Below are 26,495 nucleotides of genomic sequence, written 5' to 3' on the forward strand. Positions count from 1 at the left end.
GGCTTGGGCTTGGGCCTGTAGCTCGCGTTTTCAAAGTGTTTGTTTTGGTAAAGTATTTTCCGCTGATTTTGGCGATGATCATAGTAGAAAAATGCTACATTGTATTTATATATAAAGTTTTCATTGCAAGAAAAAGTTATCTTCCACTAGGACTCACTGGAGTTTGTTGCTTTTTGACTTAAAAACAATAAGAGGTTGATACTATATAATGTACAGAAGAACACACACTGACACACAACTTTTTTTATTTTTGTCATAGGATCAGTAGACGCTGGGCAAAAATGGAAATAAGCTTTTTATCCAGCTAGAGAAATAGTATTTCACAAGCATACATACATACACGAATACTAAAATTATTCAACAAAGGTAAAATTTATGGACTTTTTGAAAAGCATGTACACCTGTATTGCTACTTGCACTTTGTGATAACCTTTGGAATTGGTGGTCTGACAAGTGACAACCAAATGCAGAGTGTGGCCTCCTTCAAAGTTCAGACCAAAGCTTTATGCATTGATATAGTGTTTGGCAAAATAACAAATATAACCCCTGAGTTGCTTAGACTTTACGTTTTAAACCCTGAGGTTTACTTTCTTTTATTAAAATTCTCAAATAAACCCCTCCATTGCTGTCTCTATTTTTTTCCTTCCCGAAGAATTTCGGCTGAGACTATTTCGGACCCTAAAACCCCTCTAGCGATCCAGTTTCAGTTAAGTGCACATCTTCAAAATCAAAACTTCCCGCCGTTTCAAGAGTGGAATAATCAACTTCGTGTCGTTTTTAGTGTAGACTCGCTCCTTGGTTCTGTGCCTCGGCCTTTGCCTGCTTCTTCCGCCAGAGATTCGCCACTCGAGAAATGAGATGGCTGAGGTATCTAAACCAATGGCGTGGAACGGCGAAAGAAGCATTCGATCAAGTCTCAATCGTTGCCAAGTTTCTCTGTTTGCTTCATGTCACCGATCGTTATATAATCTCCTCCACTCACGTCTGTAAATCATTGCAAGTTCATCTCTTTAGTTTATTTTTCTTACACAATCTCTAATTTCATTTTATTGGGTTTCAGGTTCAAGGTCCTAGCATGCTTCCGACGCTTAATCTCACCGGCGATGTCATTTTGGCGGAACATGTGTCGCACCGGTTCGGTAAAATTGGTCTTGGTGACGTTGTATTGGTTCGGTCTCCGACAGACCCAATGAAGATGGTGACAAAGCGTGTCTTGGGCTTAGAAGGGCATAGACTCTCTTTCTTTGCTGACCCATTGGTCGGTGATGACTCAGTCAACGTTGTGGTTAGCAATCTCTACATTCAAAGTTTGCATCTTTTGGTGAAAAAATGTGCAAAGTTCTAGGCTTGTCTGATATTGGGTTTATGTGTTGCTTTAGGTTCCAAAAGGTCTTGACCAAAAAAATTGACCAAAAAAAAAAAAAAAAAAAAAAAGGTCATGTTTGGATTCAGGGAGATAACGTGCATGCTTCAACTGATTCACGTAATTTTGGACCTGTGCCTTACGATCTTATCGAAGGAAAAGCTCTTCTGCGGGTAAGTCTCTTGTACTCCGGAATTTTCTTTTCTAGCTCTATATTTGTTATGAAATACACAACTAGAAAATTCTCTGTTTGCTTCTCTAGGTCTGGCCACTACGATGCTTTGGGTCATTGAGGTGACGATCACGTTCGAGTTGTTTCAGCTGCTTTTGGAGTAAGATGCGTCAAGAGATTATTGCTTCATCGGTTTTGTTGTGTTGTTGTTCATACTCATTTGTGTTATCATTTAAATTTTGATAAAATCACAGAAGTGGGATAAGCATTTTTTTTGCCCTGTTTCCTTGTTGGCAATATTAGAGGAAGCCATGGATCTGAAGTTGGGAGTATACATGAAGCTATATCTAGTGTTAAGATTTATGTTGGATTTGGAAAAAATGTGGTGCCTTTTGGGATGATAATTGTTGCTTGAACAAAGTTTTAGATGTGTTGATCCGTTTGAGATGTGAAGCCAACCTGGAAGAAAGACAGACCGGTTTTTTATAAGCGTTTGCATAACCTAATTAAACTGAACTACTCTTGTCCTTTAGCGAGTGTTTCACATCGGATCGGATAGGTCTGACCGGGAACTAGTTGCTCTTGCCAACTGAACCGTGGATTATGTGTTTAACACCAGTTAATTGAGTTTCCCACTAATCTTATAAAATGTCAGTGACAAAAGTGCATTTATGGAGTTTAGGTGTGTGGTGTATTCAGTTAGATACAATCTTTAGTACTAATATCTTCATGGAAAACCACTATAATTGAATGTTACTAAATTAGTAGACAAAGAAAAGTGTAGTGATTAAGTTATGATAATAGCCATTAGCCAATTAAATTATAAACTTAGAAATCACAATTGATTATTCAAAGTTGCTTCATATTGTAAAAAGAAAGCAGATGAGTAAACTATTGATATGATTAGAACCTTTTACCAAAATCACAAAGCATATTGGTAAAAATCTACTATATGATATGATTACTGAATTGTTTATAGATGATAGTAATACCATGATATTCAAATGTCTCTTAGGTGGGGATGGTCATTGATTAACCAAATCTACAAAGTGGTGTGGAAGCAGAGAAGAAAATAATGGCAAATCAGCATAATATCATCATTATTGAAACCATGATATGTTAAAATATTGAATACTAGTACAACCTCATTGCTTCCTCCACTTTAATAATAGGGATATGAAAAATATCCCAGAGTAAAATAAGCATCTCATTCTTAATAATGAGATTCTCAAATTTGCTTTAGTTTAAATAACCATCAAAGTCTGTTATTGGTGTCAAGCCATCAATACATAAGATTCTTATGTTTAACATTATCACAGCATATACTTTATACTGCATGATATACCAGACATAGTTTTCCGTTAATCGAGGACTTTAACACGTTTTATACTCTCTCAGATACCCAAAATTCAATTTATTTGCTCTAAATCAATGACTCAAGATTACAAAATTACTCTAGCGATCATGTAACCACTAGCGTAAAAGACTTTCCTTGCTAAGAAAAAAAAAACAGCATAGAAATGTTTAAAAGGTAAAGCAAAAAATAGTGGTGACTCGAGATGATACTAGTAGATAGGTTGTAATAAGAAACAATAATCACATGACCCACTACCTGACCACGACCTGACCACGACCATGTTAAATCTAAATCTAAATCCACTGTCAAGACATTGAATCACCAGTAAAATACTTGAGTCTCTTGGATTGTTATGCGGAGGCTAGGTAAGCCTGGACACGTGTGTGGCTCATCCACACGTGTCGTAGTTGTGTGGGACGAGGTGGGTTGACGTTGCTAGCCTATTGCTTTAACACGATGTATGTCCCGACCATACAAAAGTAAGTGTTTTGTCCCTAACTCACCCAACATGAACCCCATGTGCCTCGCATTATTGATCACTACTATTTTAAGACTTTTAATTCTTAGATTCGTCTGAATTAACCCGTTACAATCGTCCTACCTACTTTAGTAATGTTATGTAATGTTTAATACTATTTGTACTTTAAAAAGTTATTATACTATCTTAATGTTATTAAGTTTGACATATTATATCAATACCAATGGTCTCATCCACCAGGAAGACATGACTATGTGTTTAGGTAACTTATCATCATGTTCATCGTTGTGCTAAAGAAAGATGTTGAGGAGATGTGTTGAGTAACCTTCTTTCCCATTTAGTCGATCAGCCAAGATTCTTTGCATCACCTTAGAATTGGATTTCTCTTATAAAACCAAGTCCAAAGCCAATGTTAACTATATTCTTCAAAGTCTCACCTAGCCTTTCATAGAATATTTGTGTTTGATGGCTACAAGCGAAGACCCATATTGGAATATCGTTTTTGAGAGATCTTTGCATGTCACGAACAATCAAAATATTAGACAGTATGTAATTATTTTTCAATGAGCAAAAGCAGCTTAAATTGTTTTTAAAATATAAAACATAGTTGCATGATTCTCCTCCACTGAAACTGCTCACTTTGCCTTCCCATCAGTCATTTCTTCAGTTGTGGTGTTGATTTTTTCTCTACCAGCAAAATATGTTCTTGCGGACTCACTTGGCCGATTAGTTAAAAACCAAATTGAAAAGAAATCCCAACTACCATGTGATATATAGAACCAGCTAGATGGATCATAGATGTATCTTGATAGGTACACTTTTATGTTTACAAGATTCTATATTTTTGTTGGATACTAGCAACTACTAACTAATATTTGATGGTAAGAGATTAGGTCTAACAAAGAAGACCAACTGCATGTTTCAGACCAACACATAAGATCAATAAATTTTTTTTCCCGACAAATAAAATCAATAAAATGTGGTTTAAAAAGTTTGATATCCAAGTTTTACCAAAAAACTAAAATTTCATAGAACTTTTAAATTAGGGCAATTGTCAATAATAGCACCTTTTGAAGTTTATGTCTCAAAAATAGCACTAGAAGGAGAAAGTCACAAAATGACATTCATTAAAGGGTAAAATATCTATAATACCCTTGGTTTAAAATTAAATAAACAAAATAAAATAAAAAAAAATAAAAATAAAAAAAATAAAAAAAATAAAAAATTTTTTTTATAGTTTCAGATTATATGTTTTCAGATTCGAAAATTTTATAATTTTTTAAAAAAAAAAAAAATTCAAATTTTTTTTTATTTTTTTTTCAGATTTTATTTTTATAATTTAAAAATACTTTTTGAAACTGTTTTTAAAATTTTTATTTTTTATTTTATTATTTATTATTTATAAAATTTTAAACTCTAATTCCAAAACCCCACCCCTTAACTCTAAACCCTAAGGTTTGGATTAATTAACCCTAGGGGTATAAGTGTACATTACCTCTTTAATGAAACCTATTTTTGTGACTTTGAGCCTTAAGTGCTACTTTGGGAACAAAAACTTGGTTTAGTGTTATTCTAGTCTTTTTCTCTTTAAATTACTCTTACACTTAATTGTATATTTGACTTTGTTAGAAATAAAAAAATTGTATATTTGACTTTTTCTTAAATTGGTCTTACTAACATATGTTGGAAACAGGTAATTGTCCATCTCGTAAATTTTTGTTTTTCAGGGAAATATCTAGTTGAATTAATAAAATTAATGTTCTGAATCGGCAGTTATGAGTCTTATGACCATCGGATCGCGACAGCAATAAAAGACCATAGGAATTGTAAATCCGGGCTCTTGGGCGCAAAACAACAGGCAATGAGCGTTACGTAATACCGCACCTTTTCCGGGAAAGGTACGAGCTGGCATCTCTCTCAGTCATCATCACACGTGGCAGCTTTTCTAACTGCCCACACGTGTCGTCCTTCTCAGCCGTCGGATCAAGAACCCGATTCTTTCCGAAACGGCCAAACCGCCAAGTTGAAAAAAGGAAAAAAAAGGCAAAAATAAATAAATAATAACTGCTAACCATGGTTAAGTTTGACTAACCCGACAGAGAATCACCCAAAACTCGAAAAAGGTCAAACTTTTTGGCAATATTTACATTTCTGCCATTGGATACGTTCTGCTATAAATTTGGTTCCGGAGACTCGCTAGGTTTGCCGAATCAGCTTCTCTCCGATACCTTCTTAAAAAAAAATCAAAAAAAATTTCAATATGCAAAGAAAAACAATGGTGACGACGTCGTCTCGTACAAAGTCTAACGGCCCTGTGCTCCGTTCCCAATCGCCGTCGGGCCGTTTCTGCGGCGCTTACTCTAATCCAATCCCGTCGTCGTCGTCTTCCTCAGCGTTCGCTTCTTCTACGAGCTCTAGCTTCTCATCTCCTTCCTCAGCTTTCTTCAGCAACCGTCACGATAATCATCACCACAGCCACCACCGCTCCGCGTCACCGACTCGCGTGAATCTATACAAACAACCGCAACCGATTGCGTTTTCGCTAGACACCAGATCCATCTCCCCGACGACGACGAACAGATCCATCTCCGTCGCGAAGAAGCCTCAGCCTAGCAAGATCTCTTCCCCGAGGAGGTGTATGTGCTCTCCGACGACGCATCCCGGATCCTTCCGATGCAGTTTGCATAAAAACGTGGCGAATCCGCACGGGCAAGGAACGGCGTCGTATCCGACGAACAGTTTGAACATGCGGAGATCCGCGATGACGAATTCGCTGGTGAGGATCGGTGGAGTTGAGGGAGAGTGGGTGAGGAGAGCGTTGACGACTTTGATAAGGCCTTCGTCGCATCATCTGAGAAGGAGAGCTGCTTATCAGCCTCGTCCCAGTAGGCTATCGATCATGTCGAAGGCCGCCACCGAGTGTAATTGATATGATATTTTAGGTTTCTGGTTTGTTCTTCTCTTTAATAAATTAATAGGGCTGCAGATCTGGGAAGGAAGGATCTGAATCGGGCGAGATCTGCGGCGATTGTGGGAGAGAATTTCAAATTCGAAATCGAGTTTTGTAAAACGAAGATCGAAAGAAGCACTCACCATCATATATTTTTTTTTTGTTGTTGGGTGTAGAAAGATGCGAAATGCATTTGTACATACTTAATTTTACTGTTCTTGCGTCTCTCTCTCTTAAAGAAATGTCGGACTCTCGAAATTGCACCTAAGCTATAATCAAATCTGGTTTTTAATTAAAAAAATCTGATTAAAAATTTTGAAACCTGCTTTTTTTTTTCTTCCCTAAAACAAGAGAGGTTTTATAGATCCATGGTGCGTCTGTAGTGTTTGTCAGATTCCCGTTTTCTCGTGTTCTGTCAAGTCAACGTTCGTAGCCTTCGTTGACCGTCGTCGTTTCTTCCGTTAAGTTTCCAGGTATGCGTTGTTCGTTGTGTGAGGTATGTTCGTTCATTATATTTAGTTTTTTTTCTTTCTAGTTTTGCTTATTTATTTTAGCTTATCGTAATTATATTTATATTTTGCTTTAGTCTCTCGTTTTTTTTGCAGGCTGCGTTTGGCGGTGAAGTTTAAGCTATGTAACTAACAGGGACATGAAATTTCGGGTGGTATTGAATGATGGACGAAGAAAACAGAAAACGAATAAGTGACAAAAATGTCTCATCCAAGACAAGGAAATGGCTCGTCAGGACAAATAAAAATTGAAAAACACGCATAGGGAAAATAACAGTGTGGAAATACATGATTGATGACAAAAAAAAATTACATAAGGAGTTGAAAGAACAATGAAAAATCAGGAGAAATGAGAGGGTAGTTTGGTTAGCTAACTGACCAGCAGAAAGGAGTTGAAAGAAAAATGAAAAATCAGGAGAAATGAGAAGGAAGGGTATGAGAAAGCTGAGATCACACCCTTGACTGTGAGGATGCGAGTTCATGTGGATGGACTGCTCCCTTTGATAAAAAACTCAGTTGTGGAATTCCCCAATGGGGATGAGGTCGCAACCACCTTAGTCTATGAGAGACTTGATAAACATTGCACCAAATGCCTCAAGCTGGATCATGAACTCAAGGACTGCCTAGTCGCCAGAGCTGAAAGAAAGGCTCTAGAAGCTAACCAGCAGCAAGCCCAAGCAAGCGACTTGAATAACCATGATGCTGGCCATGGCCGTGTGGCGTCCTCCGTTGCAAACAAGCATGAACAAAGGGTACAAGCGAGAGAACCAAGAAATGAGGTCTTTCATTTTTCTGCTTCGAACCCGAGAAATGACTTCAAACACAAGGAAAGGGTGTCTAGTGAAAGGATGTCTGATAGAAATAACAAATCTCAACCGCAACGCTGGCAGGAGAGAAACTATCAACGTCGATCTTCGCAAGCTTCTGAAAGATCAAGACACGAGTATGAGAGGTCAGCGTACTCAAGAAGAGACTGGGACAGGAACCGCACCAAGCAAGCTCCTCCTGGTAAAAATTTCTACAGAGAAGTCTCAAGAAGAAGTCCTGATGTTAGGGATGATGGCTCTTCTGTCGCAAAAAGTAACCATGAAGCTCCTGTTAAGGGGAATCCCCAGGATCCTGAGCGACACAGCTTTCCTCTGGAAGCTGTCAATGAAGTTCTTGGAGAAGTAAGAAATACAATACTCCAATACACTATGAGTGCTGATCCGGCGGAAAGAGAAGCCCGACAGGAAAGAGTGAGAAGAGCTGAAGAGTTGGGAGAGGTGCAAGAAAATGCTGAGCGCATTGTGCGAAATTCACTCAATTCAAATCTGGATCAACCGACTGGCCAAGTATCGCCCACTCCGGAAAGATTACCTGCCTCACAGAGGCTAGGGCCTAGTCCTCACAACAACCCTAGGATCTCCGAAAGATCACAAGCAAACCGAACTGATAACCCTCAAGAAGGGAGCAATGAGAGAATCCCGGCTGCTCAAAGGTTGGGACCGAGTCAAGCTATAGAAGATGGAAGAGCTGAAGCTGCTCTGGCTAGTGGTGCTAAAAGTAAACCGGGGCGTCCCCCTGGGAGTAAAGCAAGTAGAAAGCCAAAACCACCAGCAAACTCTGCTCCGAAGAACCGCAGAGTCACTAAGGCCAAGGGAACTCCTCCAAGGAGAAAGACCCCATTATCGCCCGCGCCAAATGCTAAGACAAAATCGAAAGGAGGAACTTCCAGAGGCGGAGCAGAGGCGATTTCCACCACGAGCTCGGATAATCGGCCCATCTGCAACATGATCCCGGCTATCTCAAGGAGGAGGATGGATTTTCGGACTCCATCCCTCCCCGCTCCTTAGCCATAGCTAGCTGGAACTGTCAGGGGGTGGGGAATCCCCGGACAGTTCGTCGACTCGAAGAGATATCACAGAAGTATGCGCCTGATATTCTCTTCATCATGGAGTCAAAAAATCCCAATGAAGTGGTGCTAAAGAAACTCGAGAAGCTACGATTTGATCACCATTTCTTGATACCTCCTACTGGTCATGGCGCTGGTGGCCTCGGTTTATTTTGGAAAGAAGGTGTAAAGATCAGTGTGTTATTCTCAAATGCTCATGTAATTGACACCTTAGTGGAATTTGAAGGAAAAAGATTTTATTCGTCCTTTGTGCACGCTAGTACGGATAGAGCTATAAGAAATGAGCTTTGGGACCAGCTCCTTGTAACTGCCCAGAACAGAGACGCTGCATGGTTTGTCACGGGCGATTTTAACGACATATTGTCGAATAGTGAGAAGGACGGAGGCATAGTGAGACCAGAAGGGTCTTTTTCTGATTTGAGAACTTTCTTCTCGGAAGGCGACCTGTTTGACCTTCAGCACTCAGGTGAAACACTATCATGGAGAGGTGTACGCGGAGATCATTTGGTGAAGTGTAGACTGGACAGAGCAGTCTCAAACACGTTTTGGGCGGAAGAATTTCCAACTGCTAGATGTCAATATCTCGAACTCGATAACAGCTCAGATCACAGACCACTCCTCTCTTTCTTTGACAAGGGAGCCAGAAGGCGTAAAGGTCTCTTTCGGTATGATCGACGACTTTGCAAAAACGATGAAGCCAAGAGATTGATCTCCGAAACCTGGAAAGAGGCTCGCGACGCTCCGGTCTGCGAAAAGCTCTCGACGACACGGAGTGTTATCTCTGAATGGAACAGAAAGCAGCAGCGTAACAGTAAAAAACTTATAGAGCAAAAGAAACAGGAGCTTAACTCTGCTCTCTCCAGTCCGGTTAATGACACAAGCCTCATCCAGAGCATCTCTTCTGAACTGAACAAGGCCTATAATGCGGAAGAGGAGTTTTGGAGGCAAAGGAGTAGGTTACTTTGGCTCAAACTAGGGGATCGCAACTCGGGCTACTTCCATGCGATCACAAAGACGAGGCGACGCGTTAATGCTTTCTCTGTTTTGGAGCGTGAAGATGGGCAGATGGTTAATAAGGAGACGGAGATTATTCAGGTCATTGGGACGTATTTCGAGAAGCTTTTCACATCTGCGCCGGGCGAAAGGGAGGAAACAGTGAGGAAAGCTCTCCACCCGATTGTTACCGAGGCAGATAATGCCACCCTTACCGCCATCCCATCTGCGGACGAGATAAAAGAGGCTGTCCTTTCTATCAATGCAGAAAAAGCGCCAGGACCCGACGGCTTCTCGGCGGGTTTTTTCCATACGCATTGGGAGGATATAGGACCGGATGTGGTCAAGGAGGTGCGGGCTTTCGTCATGGGTGCGGCTTTGCCCCCGAACTTAAACGACACGCATATCCGGCTAATCCCGAAGATCTCCAGCCCACAGAAAGTGTCAGATTACCGGCCCATCGCTCTTTGTAATGTCTATTACAAGATTTACTCGAAGCTGATCACTCGCAGATTGCAGCCTCTCATGGAGAAATTAATTTCGGAAAACCAGTCAGCGTTCGTGCCGGGACGAGCTATTGTCGACAATGTGCTTATAACACATGAAGTTCTCCATTACCTCAAAACGTCTAAAGCAGAGCAGAGGTGTGCAATGGCGGTCAAAACCGATATGAGCAAAGCTTATGACCGGCTCGAGTGGGAATTTATCTCACTGGTACTCCAAAGGTTGGGATTCCACCAGGAGTTTCTCCGATGCATTATGCAGTGTATTTCGACTGTTACATACTCCTTCCTCATTAACGGCTTGCCTAGAGGGAAGGTAGTACCGACTAGAGGAATTCGCCAAGGCGATCCCCTCTCTCCCTACATATTTATTATGTGTAGCGAGGTATTGTCGGGATTATGTAACAGGGCGCAACAAGAGGGCCTGATCCAGGGCTTGAGAGTTGCGCGTGGAAGTCCCCAGATTAGCCACCTCTTCTTCGCGGACGACACCATGTTTTTTCTCCAAGCTAATAAGGAGAACTGCACTGCACTGCACTCCATAGTGAGTCAATATGAAAATGCATCGGGACAATCCATCAACAAGGATAAGTCAGCCATTTCTTTCTCGCGCAAAACGCCGGCCTCTCTGAAACTGATGGTGAAAACTGAGCTCCAGATCACAAAGGAGGGGGAGTTGGAAAATACTTGGGCTTACCGGAACATTTTGGTAGGAGAAAAAGAGATTTATTTGCCTCAGTGGTTGATCGTATCAAACAAAAAGCTAGAGGCTGGTCTACCAAGCATCTATCGGCTGCGGGCAAACTAGTTATGATACAGAGCGTGCTTTCTGCGGTTCCCTCTTACCCTATGTCGAGCTTTCTTCTTCCGGTAGCTCTGTGCAAGAAAATGCAATCTGCGGTCACCCGCTTCTGGTGGGATAGCAATGAGAGCGCCAAGAAATTGGCATGGGTTTCATGGGATAATATGGCCAAGCCAAAAGCGATTGGGGGACTAGGCTTTCGCGACTTCCAAAATTTCAACATTGCCCTTCTAGCCAAAACAAGCTGGCGGTTGGTACAAAATCCGGATAGCCTTCTGAGTCGGGTACTGACAGGAAAGTACTGCTTGGAGAATAACTTCCTAACTGTAGGAGAGACTTCCTCTACCTCTCATGGTTGGCGCAGTGTGCTCAGAGGCAGAGACTTGCTGGTGAAAAAACTGGGCTGGGTGGTTGGAGATGGACGCTCAATCAACATTTGGGATGATGCTTGGTTGTCCCTATCAGAACAAAAAAGACCAATGGGACCTGCAGGAGAAGCTACGGTCGAGCTAAGGGTAGCGGACCTACTGATAACTGAAACCATGGATTGGGACAGGGAGGAAATTCAGCGAATTCTACCTGAGTTTGAGAGGGATATCTTGCGGCTGAAGCCAAGTATCACGGGGGCTCCTGATAAGTTGGTGTGGCTAGGCACTAAATCCGGGGACTACACAACAAAATCAGGTTATTATGCAGCAGTGGAAAATGAGTTTAACCCCTTGGGTGGTCAAGCTGCAGGGGCAGTGAACTGGAAAAAAGATGTGTGGAACTTACCGTGTGCGCCAAAAGTTAAACTCTTTGCGTGGAAGCTTTTCAAAGGTGCCCTCCCAGTGGGAGAGAGACTCATAGAGAGACACATTGCAGCTGACCCAACGTGTAAACGATGTGGGTGTTCAGAATCTATACTTCATCTCTTATTCCATTGTCGTTTTGCACAACAGGTCTGGCTTCTTGCTCCTTTTGTGACAGAAATGGATGTTAGAGGAATCATAGAATTAGAATCGAGCTGGTCCACACTTTGTAATGCCCAATGTCTCCCTCCCGCCGGAATTACGTCTGGTTCGCTGGCTCTATGGATCTTATGGCTGCTATGGAAAGCAAGGAACAAGTTTGTCTTTGAGGGTCACTCAACGTCCCCTGAAGAAACTCTGTCTTTGGCCATTAGGTTAGCCCGAGAATGGTGCGTCAACACCAGTAAGGCTGAAGTTTCTGATGTAAGGGTAAAGGGGCTTCAGGCCCCAACGGAGAGCTCGAGCGCGGTGGTGCTAAGAACTGACGCGGCATGGGATCGCCAGCAGGATGCAGCGGGTCTAGGTTGGGCTATCTTCACGCAGGACGGGATTCAAAGATTCAAGAAGGGGATTTCCTTCGTCTCCTCACCTCTACTGGCAGAAGGCATGGCGATGCGCGAGGCGATGGCTCTTTGCTCCGGCATGACACTGCAGACAATCAGAGTCGAATCTGATTCGGCACAACTCATCAAAGCTCTCGCCTCTGGATACTCTGTTTCAGAGCTCCATGGAGTGATTTCTGATATTTTAGCTTTTGTCGCAAAATTTGATTCTGTAACCTTCGCCTGGATACCTCGAGAGAGGAATTCAGAAGCGGATAGTTTAGCCAAATTGGCCCTGAACGATGTTTCTTCGAGGGTGGTTGAGGTGGCTCTTAATGCACTCAACTAACCGCTTTCAATTAATGATAATCTTGTTGCTCAAAAAAAAAAAGAGAAGGAAGGGTAGTTTGGTTAGCTAACTGACCAATAGAAAACGATCCAACATATTTACATTTACAGGAGTAGATGGAAAATACATAATATAATGAGAAATCGGGAACCATTCAATTCATGATGCCTGAACAGATAAAGCTGGAATATTTGAAAACAAGAGGTAAAAATGGAAAGAGGAAAGGATCCCCTCGGGTTAGATAGACCAGTTTATCTTCAGTCAGTTCTTGTTTTAGCATCAAACATATAGACTTCTGTTAAGATACTAAATTGTCAAGTTTGGGTTCTGTTACTCACACACACAGACCTATCTGTATCTTATTGCAAAACTCTATTCTGAATGTCACATTTTTTTTCTTTTATTGGTTGTATCAGGTCAGGTGGAAGTGGCTTAATTTGACTCTTACTATAATTAAGTGGTTGTTCAGCACATGAGAACAAGAGATAGTGATGTGTTTTATGTTCTTTGGGACGCATTTACTGCTATTCTAGACCACGCTTTGGTGGTGACTAGATGATCTGATTTTGTTACAGTCGATACAAAACGGTAGTTTTTCAATTTTCATGAAGTGATTCTATTTTTCAGCTCCAAAATGGGAAGAAAGCTCGGGGCCGATTTATTCGACTGCCAATACGGTTTAATGTCGTACGTGGGATCTTCTTTGTCTTTATTTACATGTTTAGTTACGACTCCACGTTCATTTGTAATTTATGAACAAGTCAAATTTAAAAATCTTGATAAATTTGTTAGATGAGAAGTTTTTTTATTCTATTTTATTTTGAGAATGGTAGTTGAATAAATGAATTTCATATATATTCAAAAATCACACTGACATCATGATAGATAAGCCGACTATATATATTACAAGTAGTTTTATAAATCTTCTAAGAGGTGCATTGCCATAAATTGTACCTAAAAGAAAAAGAATAATATGAATAAAGGGTGAAATAAAGGATAGTTCAATTTATAAAGAGGAAAGAGTGGAATGAAGATGTTGGATACACGTCTTCTTTACCTGGAAGAGTACATGCCACCATCATTTTGTTTAATAATTAGTATACTTAAACTAGTAGATATATCTCTTTTGTAGTTATATATTGATATATTTTTCATAATAAGTTTAGTGACACTATAAGAAGTCGGTCGACTATTTGCATAATACCATTATTAGGTTGCAAAAAACATATAAAGAGATATATTGTTTATCATGACAAAGAAAGAATGAAAATATCTAAACGTGAAAGCGATATATTATTACTTAGGTAAGGTGGAAAGTGGAACCAAACTTATTGTGATGTGAAAACAGAAATAAAGTATGGAAGCATCTTCAGTTAGAGGAGATACAGTTTTAAGATGGCGCAACTAAGATTTCATCTTCCAGATGCAATCTTTTGACGATTTTTTTTTTCTTACGTAAAGCTCATCCCATAATTAAATAGATCTGCAAGATACGTATCGGTCCTACTAAGCAATACACCATCTTGATGGCTGGTAGAGCGGTGCTTCTGACGTTCAATCTCGTGACTCCCACGAAGACGTGCTCAATTTTTAATGGTTTCTAAAGAGGACTCTTTCAGAATAAATAAAAGTGATATTTAATTGTGTTTAACTGAAAATGTTGTTAGTAAATTAATTGAAATGGTTACACTCATTTGGTGTTTTCGAGTCAGAAAATGACGAAAATGAGTGTATTTTGCGTGGAGGATTGGAACTTTCTGAAAAAGACTTGAAGATGGGGTTGCTTGTGTCCAAAGCGTGAGTTTACAAACAACTCTTGATACTCCTTTTTTTTTTCTTTTTCTCCAACTTAAATATTCTTTCTCTTTTGTTTCTCATTGTCTTCGACTTTTGAAATTTGTAAAAAAAAGGAGGCCACTTGATCATTTTCATAATAATTGCGCCTTTTCTAAATCTTTTTTTTGGTTAAAATGTAAAAAACATTTCAGAAATAAAACTTGAAGTTTTAACGTGGTTACACAAAAAGTTTACTAGCTCTCTTTCATATTAGATTATATATGCAGGACGTTTTGTTAATAACCAATATCAATCATACTAAGGTGTGTGTTCTCAAATGTTCGACGCTCTAATCACCCGTTTTTGGCTATCTTGTTCTTCTGACACGTTTGTGGGGTTATGTTTTCAGGTCAAACCGACTTTTAACAAAAGCAGATGACTATGGAATATACTACATTTAATGACTATATAATATACATATTTTCCTCCGAGATACACCTTATTTGTGGTCCTTTTCCTTTTAGCTTGTGTTTGTTGAATTCGAAAACCTTCTCTTTTGAATTTTATTCTCTAAAGAAATCAGATGGCGCAACAAGCAAGTTAATAGAGAATTTTGGTGTCAAGCCCATATCTAAAAATTTTGAGTTTTATATTCGCTAATATATGTTAGGATGACAACAAAACAAGACAGAATGATTATTGCACATCAAGTCATTTCATATATTTGAATTATTTAAAAGACTCAGACCGATATCACAAGTTTCGTAACTAATATTTGTATCACACAATCATAATCTGCAAGCTTCTATTTTTGTATGATTCATCTTTTCTTAGCAACGATCTTAGTCTTGATGAATTCTAAGTTGATATTAGTACTATTGTTTATTCACATTCCAAAAATAAATGTGAAGAACGGTCAACAACGGCAGTTCAATGATCGAGGAGACCTAAATATTCAAAAAAAAAAATCGTTCTTGAATACCTAATTCCAGTTTTGACATCTAGCTATATTTAGCAAAATTTTAAAATAAGAGAAACACATGACGGTCTTCAATATGATTAATGTGTTGTATGCAACCGTTTCGATAGTTATGACTATTAAATACAAGAGGCAAGGCTCGTGTGTTCTGTTCTTTCCTGTTTTGTTCCGCTAAGCAAGTACCTTTTTCATGACTGCTGATAGTCTGAATATAGTCAGTAATCATTCTCAAAATACCTTAAATGTTAGTAGAAGTTATTAATCAAACAGTATCCCTTAAATGTTTTTGTAACTAAAACGAATAAGAAACTATTCGTTAAAAAATTGATTACCAATTAGACAGCAGTTGAGGTGGGGAAACGAGAAATGAGTGATGACTATGACCCACAGCCACATACTTTCATGAAGATGAGTAAACAACTCTTTAAGTTTAGGTTGAGAAAGAGCCAATCCACAGACACTACATGTGACTATGAGAAACCACAAAGAGATTATATAACTTTTACTTTTCAAGGCTATGGCACAATTTAACTTTGGCTTCTTCAGAAAAGAGACCCTCGTTCACATTCTTTTTGTGAGTTTCTCTCTTCTTGATAATTGAAATCTTTCCATCCACACAAACAAGATACCTTTTGTTATCTCCATGTCTCTTCATATTCCTAGATAATCTACAACCATTCACTATAAAGAAGGTGTACTATGAATTTTCTAAATTCGATCCGGACGCAAATTTACGCAAATCACGTTCACATACCCGAGAAGAAAAAATGAAATAGGACTATAGGAGACGCAATATTCAAAGTCAACTGAAGTTTAGTGTGAGATTAGACCCCGTTGGAAAAAAAAGAAACTGAGGAACAAAGAAGTGTAATTATTAACTGCCGAGGTCAGGTTTAAAAGTCAGAAAAGAGATCTCCATTCATGAAGACTCCATTCATGGAGAGTAACCTTTTAAAGTTGGAATGCAAGTAGTTTAAAAAAAAAGTCAGAAAAGAGATGAGATTGTTAAATGTTCTATCCCAGGCTTTTGATAACAACATCGATCTTTACATTTCGAAGTATTTTTTTTTGTTTAAATTACAATTATCGAGTTTATAGGATCCAAATTCAACCATTTCTCGTTTTTTGGGGGTTGTGATGTGTTAATCACAATCATTGGGAACAAAAGGAAAGAATAAGTCAGAAATTGGACTATGGTTTAACAACTGGGCAGGCCCATGTAGAAGACAAAAACAATTTACGGCCTAGTGGTATAGATTTCTTAGATGAAGATACTAATCATATTCTCTTTTATACAATCATTATATCAAGATACGTGTATGATATAAGATCCTCTTCATGGTAAACTAAACATGATTTATATATGAGTCTGTAAAATCTAATGTGGTTAGTCTGTTTTTTGTGGAAGGATAAAATAGGGAGAGTGATAATGACATTGACACGGGTGATGTTAGAAGGAGAGTTTCTAACGTGCTTTGAGTAAGACGGAGCTAGATCAGGGAAGCTTTGTAATTTTGTATCCATCTCAAAAGGGCTCCAAGGCTGACGCTCAGATAGCTTCTTAATTCTACTTTCACCACATTAGTTTACTTTTAATTGTTTTTCCTTGCTTTCTCTGTTGTCTAGTGTTCTGATGACTGAGAAGTATTATATATGTTTTTTTTTGAGAAAATTAATACAAAAAATATTAAATATAAACTTTTTTTTGTTTCAAAAAGAAGTATACAAAATAAATAGATTTGAAAGACTAAGACAAAATAAAGTAAAAAATAAACATGTAATGTGTGTGTGAACAAGTGTTGGGTTCTATAGAGAGAAAACTTCAAACTGTAACAAAATACAATGATATTTTAGCCTAAAATATTAATGTTATCTAATATTTTCTTGGTGTAATATTTTCTTGGTTTTGGTTCTTCTTTCTATTGTTACTTTTTTTTTACAGATACACCGTCTGACATAAACGTATATGTATAAGTAAACATAGCATGAAGCTGCCACCAATGTGCGAAAATGATGCATAATTCGTGGCATGATCATGGAGAATACTAATGAATTAAAAAATTAAAATGTAGACAGCTCAAAACGTAATATTCGATCGTATAACAAGATTCTATATTTCCATTGCTTATTGTCAAAGGACAAATGAGAAGATTCTTATGCTTATGCCGTTTGCCAAGTGTACATCTCTCACTGCTCGTAACATGCTTTTCCGAACATATTCAAATAGAATCTTCCAGTATGCTCAGCTTTTACATGCCACATCACCGTCCTTTTAAGTTTTTAACATTAAAAAGAAACATTGATGAGAACATTGAGGAACGAATCAATCATTCACGTCTTCTAGCAATAAAAAAATTCAAATATTTAAGATTAAACCAAAACTATATAGAATCTCGAAATAATATTTCATTTTTGATTATAAAAGAAAATTGAAGAGACGGTTTTAGAGATTAATCAATCATCGAAAATGGTGGGAAACGATTGGGTGAATAGTTACTTGGAGGCGATCCTCGCCGCGGAACCAGGGATCGGCGACTCCAAATCGTCGCTGCTACTAAGAGAGCGTGGCCATTTCAGTCCGAGTCGTTACTTCGTGGAAGAGGTCATCACTGGCTTCGATGAGACTGATCTTCACCGTTCCTGGGTCCAGGTATGTAACACGCATTCACCATTATGATCTTTGTTGCTTTTTTGAACGTTTCTGAGTGTTTGCTATTGATTCAAGGCTGCTGCAACAAGAAGTCCGCAAGAGAGGAACACGAGGTTGGAGAATTTGTGCTGGAGGATTTGGAATTTGGCTCGTCAGAAGAAAAAGGTTCGTCGTAAACTTAGGATCGATTGTTGTTCGTTTTGCTGTCGTGCGACTGATCAATAATTAGTAGTAAAAGTAGCAGTGATATCAAAACGAACACATGGCTTTTTATTCGTGGACTCGAGTTTTGTGCATGAAGTGATCATTGTGTGATTGTTAATGTGATTTGATTAGGTTGAAGGGAAGAATGCTAAGCGGGCTGCTAAGCGCCATCTCTTGCGTGAAAAAGCGAGGAAGGAAGTAACTGCTGATATGTCAGAAGATTTTTCTGAAGGTGAGAAAGCAGATGTGCCTGGTGAGATTCCGACTCTTAGTGATGGCAACACTAAAGGAAGAATGTCTCGGGTCAGCTCTGTTGACGTCTTTGAGAATTGGTTTGCTCAACACAAAGAGAAGAAACTCTACATCGTCTTGATAAGGTATATATGATACTACCTTTTAATAGAAAGTAATGGTGTGAGTTTTCTGGTGAGAAGATATAACTAAGTTGTAGAGATTTTGAAATTATCTTGCAGTCTTCATGGTTTGATACGTGGTGAAAACATGGAGCTTGGTCGGGATTCTGATACTGGTGGCCAGGTACTCTTCTTCCTACAAGCAATTTTTAAAAATTCTAGTCTTAGGCTCTGAATGGTAACCAGTCAAAACCGTACCGAAGTTAACGATAATAAAAATCTCTATATATATACATATATTTATATATATTTTTTCGCTATTAGAACCACACCTTAGTTATCCTGCATGTTATCAGGTGAAGTATGTTGTGGAACTTGCAAGAGCACTTGCCTCAATGCCAGGAGTCTATCGTGTCGATTTGTTAACCAGACAAGTAACTGCACCAGATGTGGATAGCAGCTACTCCGAACCGACTGAGATGCTGAATCCTCTGGACACAGACAGCACAGAACAGGAGCATGGGGAGAGTAGTGGGGCTTATATCGTCCGTATACCTTTCGGTCCGAAAGATAAATATGTTCCCAAAGAGCTTCTCTGGCCTCATATCCCTGAGTTTGTTGATAGAGCACTTAGCTATATTATGAAAATCTCTAAGGCTCTTGATGAAGAAATCTTTGAAGGAGGAGGAGGACAAGTGTGGCCTGTTTCTATTCATGGTCACTACGCAGATGCTGGTGACTCCGCTGCTCTTCTCTCTGGGGCTCTGAACGTACCGATGGTTTTCACTGGCCATTCTCTTGGTCGTGATAAGCTTGAGCAGCTCCTGAAACAAGGACGTCCAAAAGAAGAAATCAATGCTAATTACAAAATAATGAGGCGGATAGAGGCAGAGGAGTTGTGTCTTGATGCTTCTGAAATAATCATAACTAGTACAAGGCAGGAGATAGACGAGCAATGGCGCCTTTACGATGGGTTTGATCCGGTTTTGGAGCGTAAACTCAGAGCAAGGATGAAAAGGGGTGTGAGCTGTTTAGGCAGGTTCATGCCTCGCACGGTTGTAAGTATCATCTCTTTTCTCTCTATTCCTCTCTGAGAGAATTATTTTATCATCACTCTTGAGTAGACTTGTTACGTGACTGTAGGTAATTCCTCCAGGAATGGAGTTTCATCACATTGTACCACATGATGTGGATGCAGATGGAGATGATGAAGATCCACAATCTCCTGATCCACCAATTTGGTCTGAGGTACAATGTAGTCTAATCATTTCTTTGTTTTATGTATTACAATGCACCTTTATATTTACTGTGAACTTTTTTCTTGCACAGATTATGCGTTTCTTTTCTAACCCACGCAAGCCTATGATACTAGCTCTTGCTCGGCCAGACCCTAAAAAGAACTTGGTTACTCTAGTCAAAGCCTTTGGAGAGTGCCGTCCACTACGTGAACTTGCTAACCTTGTACGTTCCTGCAGTTAATTCTTCACATAATCCTGATTTTCTCGAAGTTAACTCACTTTTTTTTTGTTCTTTCTGATTCTCTATTTGATTGCAGACACTCATAATGGGAAACCGAAATGATATTGATGAGTTGTCCACCACGAATTCATCGGTGCTGCTATCAATTCTGAAGCTAATCGACAAGTACGACCTTTATGGTCAAGTGGCAATGCCTAAGCATCACAAACAATCTGATGTCCCTGAAATTTACCGTTTAGCAGCCAAAACAAAGGTAAAGATGCTTAAACATGTTTACTTTTCTCCACTTTGTATCATATTATACATAATACATAGGAAATTAAACTTAGCTTTGCTTCTATCTATCTTATTTTTCAGGGAGTATTTATAAATCCAGCTTTCATTGAACCATTTGGATTAACTCTAATCGAGGTACTTAATTATCATTTTTCTCTCTTTAGTGATCTATTTTTTTTTTCATGGTTTCAAATTATCTAACAAGTGCTGCATCTAACAGGCAGGAGCTCATGGTCTGCCCACTGTTGCAACAATAAATGGAGGACCTGTAGATATTCATCGGGTTAGAAAATCTCCACTATACATCATCATTGCAATCAAATACAAAGCTATAACTAATTTCTTATCTTGACTTTTCAGGTTCTAGACAATGGTCTTCTGGTTGACCCTCATGATCAGCAAGCCATATCCGACGCCCTCTTGAAACTGGTCTCAGACAAGCATCTCTGGACAAGATGCAGACAAAACGGCCTAAAAAACATCCACCTGTTCTCATGGCCAGAGCATTGCAAAACATACTTGGCTCGTATAGCTTCTTGCAAGCAAAGATCTCCAAAATGGCAGAGAGTCGAGTTCGAAAACTCAGACCCTGATTCACCTAGTGACTCCCTCAGAGACATACACGACATCTCCTTGAACCTAAAACTCTCCTTGGACGGCGAAAAGAGTAGTGTAGATACCAACTTAGACGCTGAAGACACCACCAGCGCTGAACGTAAAGCTAAGCTAGAGAAAGCTGTTTCAACTTTATCTCAAAAGAAGATCTCAACTGAGAAAATCGACTCAAAGATGCCGACTCTTAAAAGACGGAAACATATCTTCGTCATCTCTGTTGACTGCAGCACAAACTCTGATCTTCTCTCGGTGGTGAAAACAGTTATGGACGTTGCTGGTGACTCAACAGGGTTTATACTCTCGACCTCAATGACTGTATCCGAGACTCACACAACATTGCTCTCAGGAGGGTTGAAGCCACAAGACTTCGACGCTGTTATCTGCAACAGCGGGAGTGAGCTCTACTTCACAGCCTCTGCTTCTTCTGAGGATAATAAAACCGCGCTTCCTTACACGCACGATCCGGATTATCATTCTCACATAGAGTTCCGCTGGGGTGGAGAGAATTTGAGGAAGACTTTGATTCGTTGGATTAGTTCTGTTGAGGAGAAGAAGAAGATGAAACAAGGAGAGATTCTATGTGAAGATGAAGCTTCTTCGACTAACTATTGCTTATCTTTCAAAGTGAAAGATCCTGCTTCGGTAAATACACTCTCACTCTCAGGCTAGAGTTTTCTTTCTTCTTGAGAGAGACTCCATTGATTTATTTAATCTATGCTATGCAGATTCCTCCAATGAAGGAGCTGAGGAAGTTGATGAGGATCCAAGCGTTACGTTGCAATGTAGTTTACTGTCAGAATGGAGCTAGGTTGAACGTGATCCCTGTTCTTGCCTCACGATCTCAAGCCCTTAGGTACGTTTTGATCATAAACCAATCATATCTACACGTCAACTGTTTAGGTTCGTGTTTGAGCTCTATGTGTTTTTTTCAGGTACTTGCTAGTGCGATGGGGAATTGATTTATCGAACATGGTGGTGTTTGTGGGAGATTCAGGTGACACGGATTACGAAGGCTTGCTTGGAGGGGTTCACAAAACTGTGATACTTAAAGGCATAGCGAGTGATTTGCGTGAGCTGCACGGCAACAGAAGTTACCCAATGGAAGACGTGACGCCACTCAACAGTCCTAATATAACCGAAGCTGAAGAATGTGGTTGTGATGCTATCAAGGTCGCCCTTGAGAAGCTTGGGATTAATCTCCGAAAGCCTTGAAGGCTGTGTGTTTTCCTCTATTAAAAAAGGTTTTGTACCAACATGCCACGATGGTTGAATTGATAATAAGAAATACACTATACAGATAACATTGTATAATATTGAGCGAAATATAAATTTTTGTGTTTGATTTTCATGGTGATGTATTGTAAAATCGAGAAAGAAGAGATGGTCGTAATTGCATAGATTTAGTCTCATGAATGAATGTCAAAAACAGAAGGTTTTTTATCAACTAAATTTCGGATTTCCATTGAAAAGTTAAGTATACCGGAGATGGATCTATCAATCCATATGCATTCCATATGAGAAATTGCCCGAAATGTAAATATAATTAAACGTATTATATATATGGGTGTTTGTGCGGATCATCGGTAGAATGCGACTAAATACGAATCACTGTAATCACAACTAACTATTCAAAAGAATGTAAGATAATAACTAATATCAAGGGCGATTATCAAGGGCAGGAGGTAAATTTGAGATAACTCAAAGGAAGAACCAGTACAAAACGAACTCTAAAGTTACAACTAGTAAAACACAGAGCTGATAATGTCTGAATTCTGACAACATAAGCATCATATTCGCTTGAACACAAAGCTGGCGAGTTTAAGAGGATAGTGCAATCTAGGAATCCTCTCTATATCTCTCTCCTTTTTAAGAGGTTACAAACGATAACAAAAGGGGATAAGATAGCATAAAGGGGAGGGATCATTGCAAACACTTGAAATCTGAAGTCGTTTAGGACGGCACTGCAAGCGAAAGATGAAAAACAACGTCAGATGTCAAAACCAGACAGACAAAATGTAGCTGCTTTTGCTGAATGGTAAGAAAGGCTAAAGGCTTACTGTAAGTGGACGTATCAATCTGCTCAGGAAGTTCCTTTATATCAACCTCAAACCTATCTTGTACCTGTAAACCAAAGAAATTACATCTTCATTAAACACCCCCAACTAATTTAAATTCAGAAGCAAGACGACAGACTTATGAAGAAGATCAAACTCCAGACCTGGTTGAGAACTTCCGAATCAGAAGCTGATGCCACAAATGTTATTGCAAGACCCTTTGTTCCAAACCTTCCAGCTCTACCAACCTATACCATATAACCAATGTGCTGATAATAAGTTCACGCTTCTAAGATTGCCTAATGAGAATCATAATCTATATAACAATTCAGGACTTTATAAATAAAACATTACATACCCTGTGAAGATAAGTATCAGCAGAATCTGGCATGTCGTAGTTGATGACAATGTTCACACGCTCAATGTCAATTCCTCTCCCTACCAAGTCTGTCGCCACCAGAATTCTCTTGTGCCCTTCCTTGAAACTTTTGTAGTGAGTCAGCCTACATATCATATCATAGTGTTAGTGTTAAGAGTTGGTTTCTAGAACTTGAAAAAGTAACAAGGTTGATTCAGAATAAATAATGTTGTGGGAAAAATACACACCTCTCTTCCTGAGACATGCCAGAGTGAATGCATATCGAGGGGAAATTGCATTCGATAAGCAACTTGTTCAGCTCCCCAGCTCTGCTAACGCTCTTCACAAAGATAACAACTTGATTGAAGTCCAATGCATCGAGAAGGTCATTCAACTTGCGGTTTTTCTCCATCTCGCTCAGTTTGATGTAGTGCTGTTACAATAACAGGTATCAAACATAGTTGAACAGTCAGATAAAAAATAGTAATAATATCAACCAATATGAAAAGTAAAAGAACTAGACACGAGTTAAATTACCTGGACAAGTCCATGAAGAGTCAATTTCGCTTCATCATCAACATAAATCTCCATTGGCTGAAAGGAATAGATATCAGAGTAAAGTGTATTAGCAAGCCTTCCTCAGGTAATGATTTTCATTACAGAATCGAGGACGGATGAAAGACCCCCAAACTGAGATCCTCGTCCACCAGGTTTAAATCCTCGATGATCAATATTGCTCGGAACAATAAGGCTCGTAAGACTGAACATGATGAAACCTTGAGACCTCACTACACCCCGACTCAAAACCTATGCCGCACCATTAGCATTGCAAATATTAAATAGAAAGAAAAACATAAAAAGACAGAAGACCCACTGAGGAAAGACATAACTTAACCACACCAAGCTATGTTACATCTCCAGTTCCCTATTCTCTAACCACCTACATACTACCCAAGTCATTATTGGATTGAGACCGCGCTTCCAAGGATCAAATGGCAGATCTCTCGTGCCAGAAGGTTCAAGACTACAGAACTTGTAAACCGAGAAAGTATTGGTCGTGGGACATTACATCTTGCATAAATTTCTTGCAGACAGGGCGTATCTCTTTGCTGAGCGTTGCTGAGAACATCATAACTTGTTTGTCGTGGGGAGTCATCTTGAAAATCTCCTGCACATCCCTCCGCATGTCTGATAAATAGGACAAAAAACGTTAAAACATGCAATATCAAAGCCTTAGTGAGATATATATTTATGCACGAGGATGCTAGAGATATACATACCTAGTGACTCGAGCATTTTATCACACTCATCAAGAATAAAATGCCTCACATTCTTCAAAGAGAGATCTTTGTCCCTGGCGAGTCCAAGAACTCGACCAGGTGTTCCAACAACAATGTGAGGACATTCATTCTTCAGCAGTTCTTTGTGAATTTTGTTGTTGACTCCTCCATAGAACACTGAAACCTTTGTATCAGGCAGGTAGGTACTGAATCGCACGAACTCATTGCAGATCTGCAAGCAATTCGCATCATCAAGGTATGAGAAAACTTCGGGACAGAAAGAAGAGCTATTTATTAGAAGCAGAGAGTAAAAGAAACAAATATGACATACCTGGTAAGCTAACTCTCTTGTATGGCAGAGGATAAGTGCAGACACCTGGCCAGGAGTAGGCTCGATCTGTTGCAGAGTGGAAAGCACAAACACAGCAGTCTTCCCCATACCAGACTTAGCTTGGCAGATAACATCCATGCCCAAGATAGCTTGAGGGATACATTCATGTTGCACTGGTGGAGAACCAAAGAAAATTGCACCGAAGAACCGTTTATAAGTAGAATATTATCTCCATATATTTAATTGGTGTCTTTACGAAAAGCTGAGCTCACTCCAAATCAAAAGATTGAAATAGCGTTTTTACCTGAAAAAATAATCAATGAGATGTCAGCGGACAATACAAAAGCAATTATAACAAAAAAAAAATCAAACTTCATGATCAAGACATCCTCTCAAAACTAGTCAAATAGGACGAATAGATGTATAAAGTATACCATAAACCAACCTATCTGTGATAAACATAGGACCAAGATAGATATGTACAGTATACTATACATCAACAAATCTTCTAGTAAGTACTTGTAGACTATTAAATTTTACTGAACAATCAAGCTCACAGGGGAAGTAATTTATGCATATTTACACCATACCATTCGATAATAAAATGGTACAAAGAGATTAGAAGGCGGAATACTCAAAAAAGACTGAAAGATACTTGCCTTCAGATGGATGCTCAAATCCAGAGTCAACAATAGCTCGGAGAAGCTCCGGCTTCAAAAGGAAGTCTCTGAATCCTGAACTGTGTATCCCAACGTAACCTCTGCCACAAACAAACAATAAAAGCTATTAGTTTCCAAGATAATTTGCGTTAATAATTAACAATTCGCTACTCTCATAGGCAAACCACTAATGAAGCCTTCGTAATCTTAGCCCAAGCTTAAATTTAAGCATCCATATCGAGAAGGAAAAGAAAAACTCACTTCTTCACAGCGTCGCCGTTAACTTTATTCCCAGAATCGAGAACCTTCTCGTCCTCTTCCTCATAATCAAGGAGCTCCTCCTCGTAGGCTTCGTTGTCCCTAGCGTCTCCCATAGTAAAGCAAATTCTACAAGCTGCACAGATACTTCCCTTAAGATTTCTAATCCCAAAACAAAAACCTCCGACGATAGTTATACGCAATTAGGTTATCGAGCTCCGACGAACTTTCGAAAAACATTGAGGTAGAAATTTACCTGAGAGAGAAGCAGATTTGGTTGGATCTCGATTTCGATTTGACGGAAAACAATTTAATGCCTACGCCGCATTGATGTTCAGCGATAAATATATAGTAGGTACGGGTAACTAGATAGGGTTCCGAGCTGAGTGTATAATGGGCTTTATTGTAATGGGCCTACGATTTATAAGAATCGGCCTGCAAGTGAATGAAACGATTTCAATAAATGTGCAAGGCATCAACCCCAGGTTTGACCCGGTCAACTCTATCCATAGTCTCGTTG

The 26,495-nt window shown here is 39.3% G+C and overlaps 5 protein-coding genes and 1 long non-coding RNA gene across 9 annotated transcripts; 5 read left to right on the forward strand and 1 right to left on the reverse strand.

Moving 5' to 3' along the window:
• Positions 1-379: 379 nt before the first annotated feature.
• Positions 380-3,114, forward strand: LOC106443068 (mitochondrial inner membrane protease subunit 1-like). Of its 3 annotated transcripts, none has more exons than XM_048769472.1 (5): positions 504-706; positions 787-982; positions 1,061-1,285; positions 1,453-1,536; positions 1,626-3,114. In XM_048769472.1, the coding sequence occupies exons 2-5, from the start codon at positions 854-856 to the stop codon at positions 1,659-1,661; spliced, it is 474 nt and encodes a 157-aa protein (XP_048625429.1). In that variant the 5' UTR covers positions 504-706; positions 787-853; the 3' UTR covers positions 1,662-3,114. The 3 variants fall into 3 exon arrangements, 2 of the variants coding, with proteins under 2 accessions (XP_048625435.1, XP_048625429.1); XR_007329157.1 differs by having other exon boundaries at positions 509-706; positions 1,380-1,536; XM_048769478.1 differs by having other exon boundaries at positions 380-982.
• Positions 3,115-5,545: 2,431 nt separating this feature from the next.
• LOC106430064 (putative protein TPRXL) lies at positions 5,546-6,545 on the forward strand. The gene has a single exon (XM_013870843.3). It carries the CDS (start codon positions 5,631-5,633, stop codon positions 6,297-6,299), a length of 669 nt encoding a protein of 222 aa, XP_013726297.1. The 5' UTR covers positions 5,546-5,630; the 3' UTR covers positions 6,300-6,545.
• A 754-nt stretch (positions 6,546-7,299) lies between these two features.
• On the forward strand, positions 7,300-8,664 carry LOC125591190 (serine/arginine repetitive matrix protein 1-like). The gene has a single exon (XM_048764858.1). It carries the CDS (start codon positions 7,300-7,302, stop codon positions 8,662-8,664), a length of 1,365 nt encoding a protein of 454 aa, XP_048620815.1.
• A 4,092-nt stretch (positions 8,665-12,756) lies between these two features.
• LOC125593240 lies at positions 12,757-14,419 on the forward strand. The gene is made up of 2 exons (XR_007329176.1): positions 12,757-12,907; positions 13,120-14,419. It is a non-coding gene; the product is annotated as an uncharacterized LOC125593240 (long non-coding RNA).
• A 3,347-nt stretch (positions 14,420-17,766) lies between these two features.
• On the forward strand, positions 17,767-22,377 carry LOC106430056 (probable sucrose-phosphate synthase 2). The gene is made up of 13 exons (XM_013870837.3): positions 17,767-18,108; positions 18,184-18,273; positions 18,445-18,689; positions 18,786-18,849; positions 19,022-19,723; positions 19,809-19,913; positions 19,995-20,126; positions 20,221-20,397; positions 20,502-20,555; positions 20,641-20,703; positions 20,781-21,677; positions 21,761-21,888; positions 21,968-22,377. Exons 1-13 carry the CDS (start codon positions 17,926-17,928, stop codon positions 22,245-22,247), a joined length of 3,120 nt encoding a protein of 1,039 aa, XP_013726291.2. The 5' UTR covers positions 17,767-17,925; the 3' UTR covers positions 22,248-22,377.
• A 332-nt stretch (positions 22,378-22,709) lies between these two features.
• LOC106430041 (DEAD-box ATP-dependent RNA helicase 15) lies at positions 22,710-26,429 on the reverse strand. 2 transcript variants are annotated; one of them, XM_013870820.3, is made up of 12 exons: positions 26,232-26,429; positions 25,979-26,111; positions 25,718-25,818; positions 25,059-25,231; positions 24,728-24,959; positions 24,517-24,635; positions 23,985-24,041; positions 23,696-23,880; positions 23,448-23,592; positions 23,254-23,337; positions 23,093-23,156; positions 22,710-22,996 (listed from the first exon to the last, which is right to left on the reverse strand). In XM_013870820.3, exons 2-12 carry the CDS (start codon positions 26,089-26,091, stop codon positions 22,986-22,988), a joined length of 1,284 nt encoding a protein of 427 aa, XP_013726274.1. In that variant the 5' UTR covers positions 26,092-26,111; positions 26,232-26,429; the 3' UTR covers positions 22,710-22,985. The 2 variants fall into 2 exon arrangements, with proteins under 2 accessions (XP_013726274.1, XP_013726281.1); XM_013870827.3 differs by lacking the exons at positions 25,979-26,111; positions 26,232-26,429 and having other exon boundaries at positions 25,059-25,362.
• Positions 26,430-26,495: the final 66 nt, after the last annotated feature.

Source organism: Brassica napus, chromosome A3 (genome assembly GCF_020379485.1).
Source record: "Brassica napus cultivar Da-Ae chromosome A3, Da-Ae, whole genome shotgun sequence".
NCBI lineage: Eukaryota > Viridiplantae > Streptophyta > Magnoliopsida > Brassicales > Brassicaceae > Brassica > Brassica napus.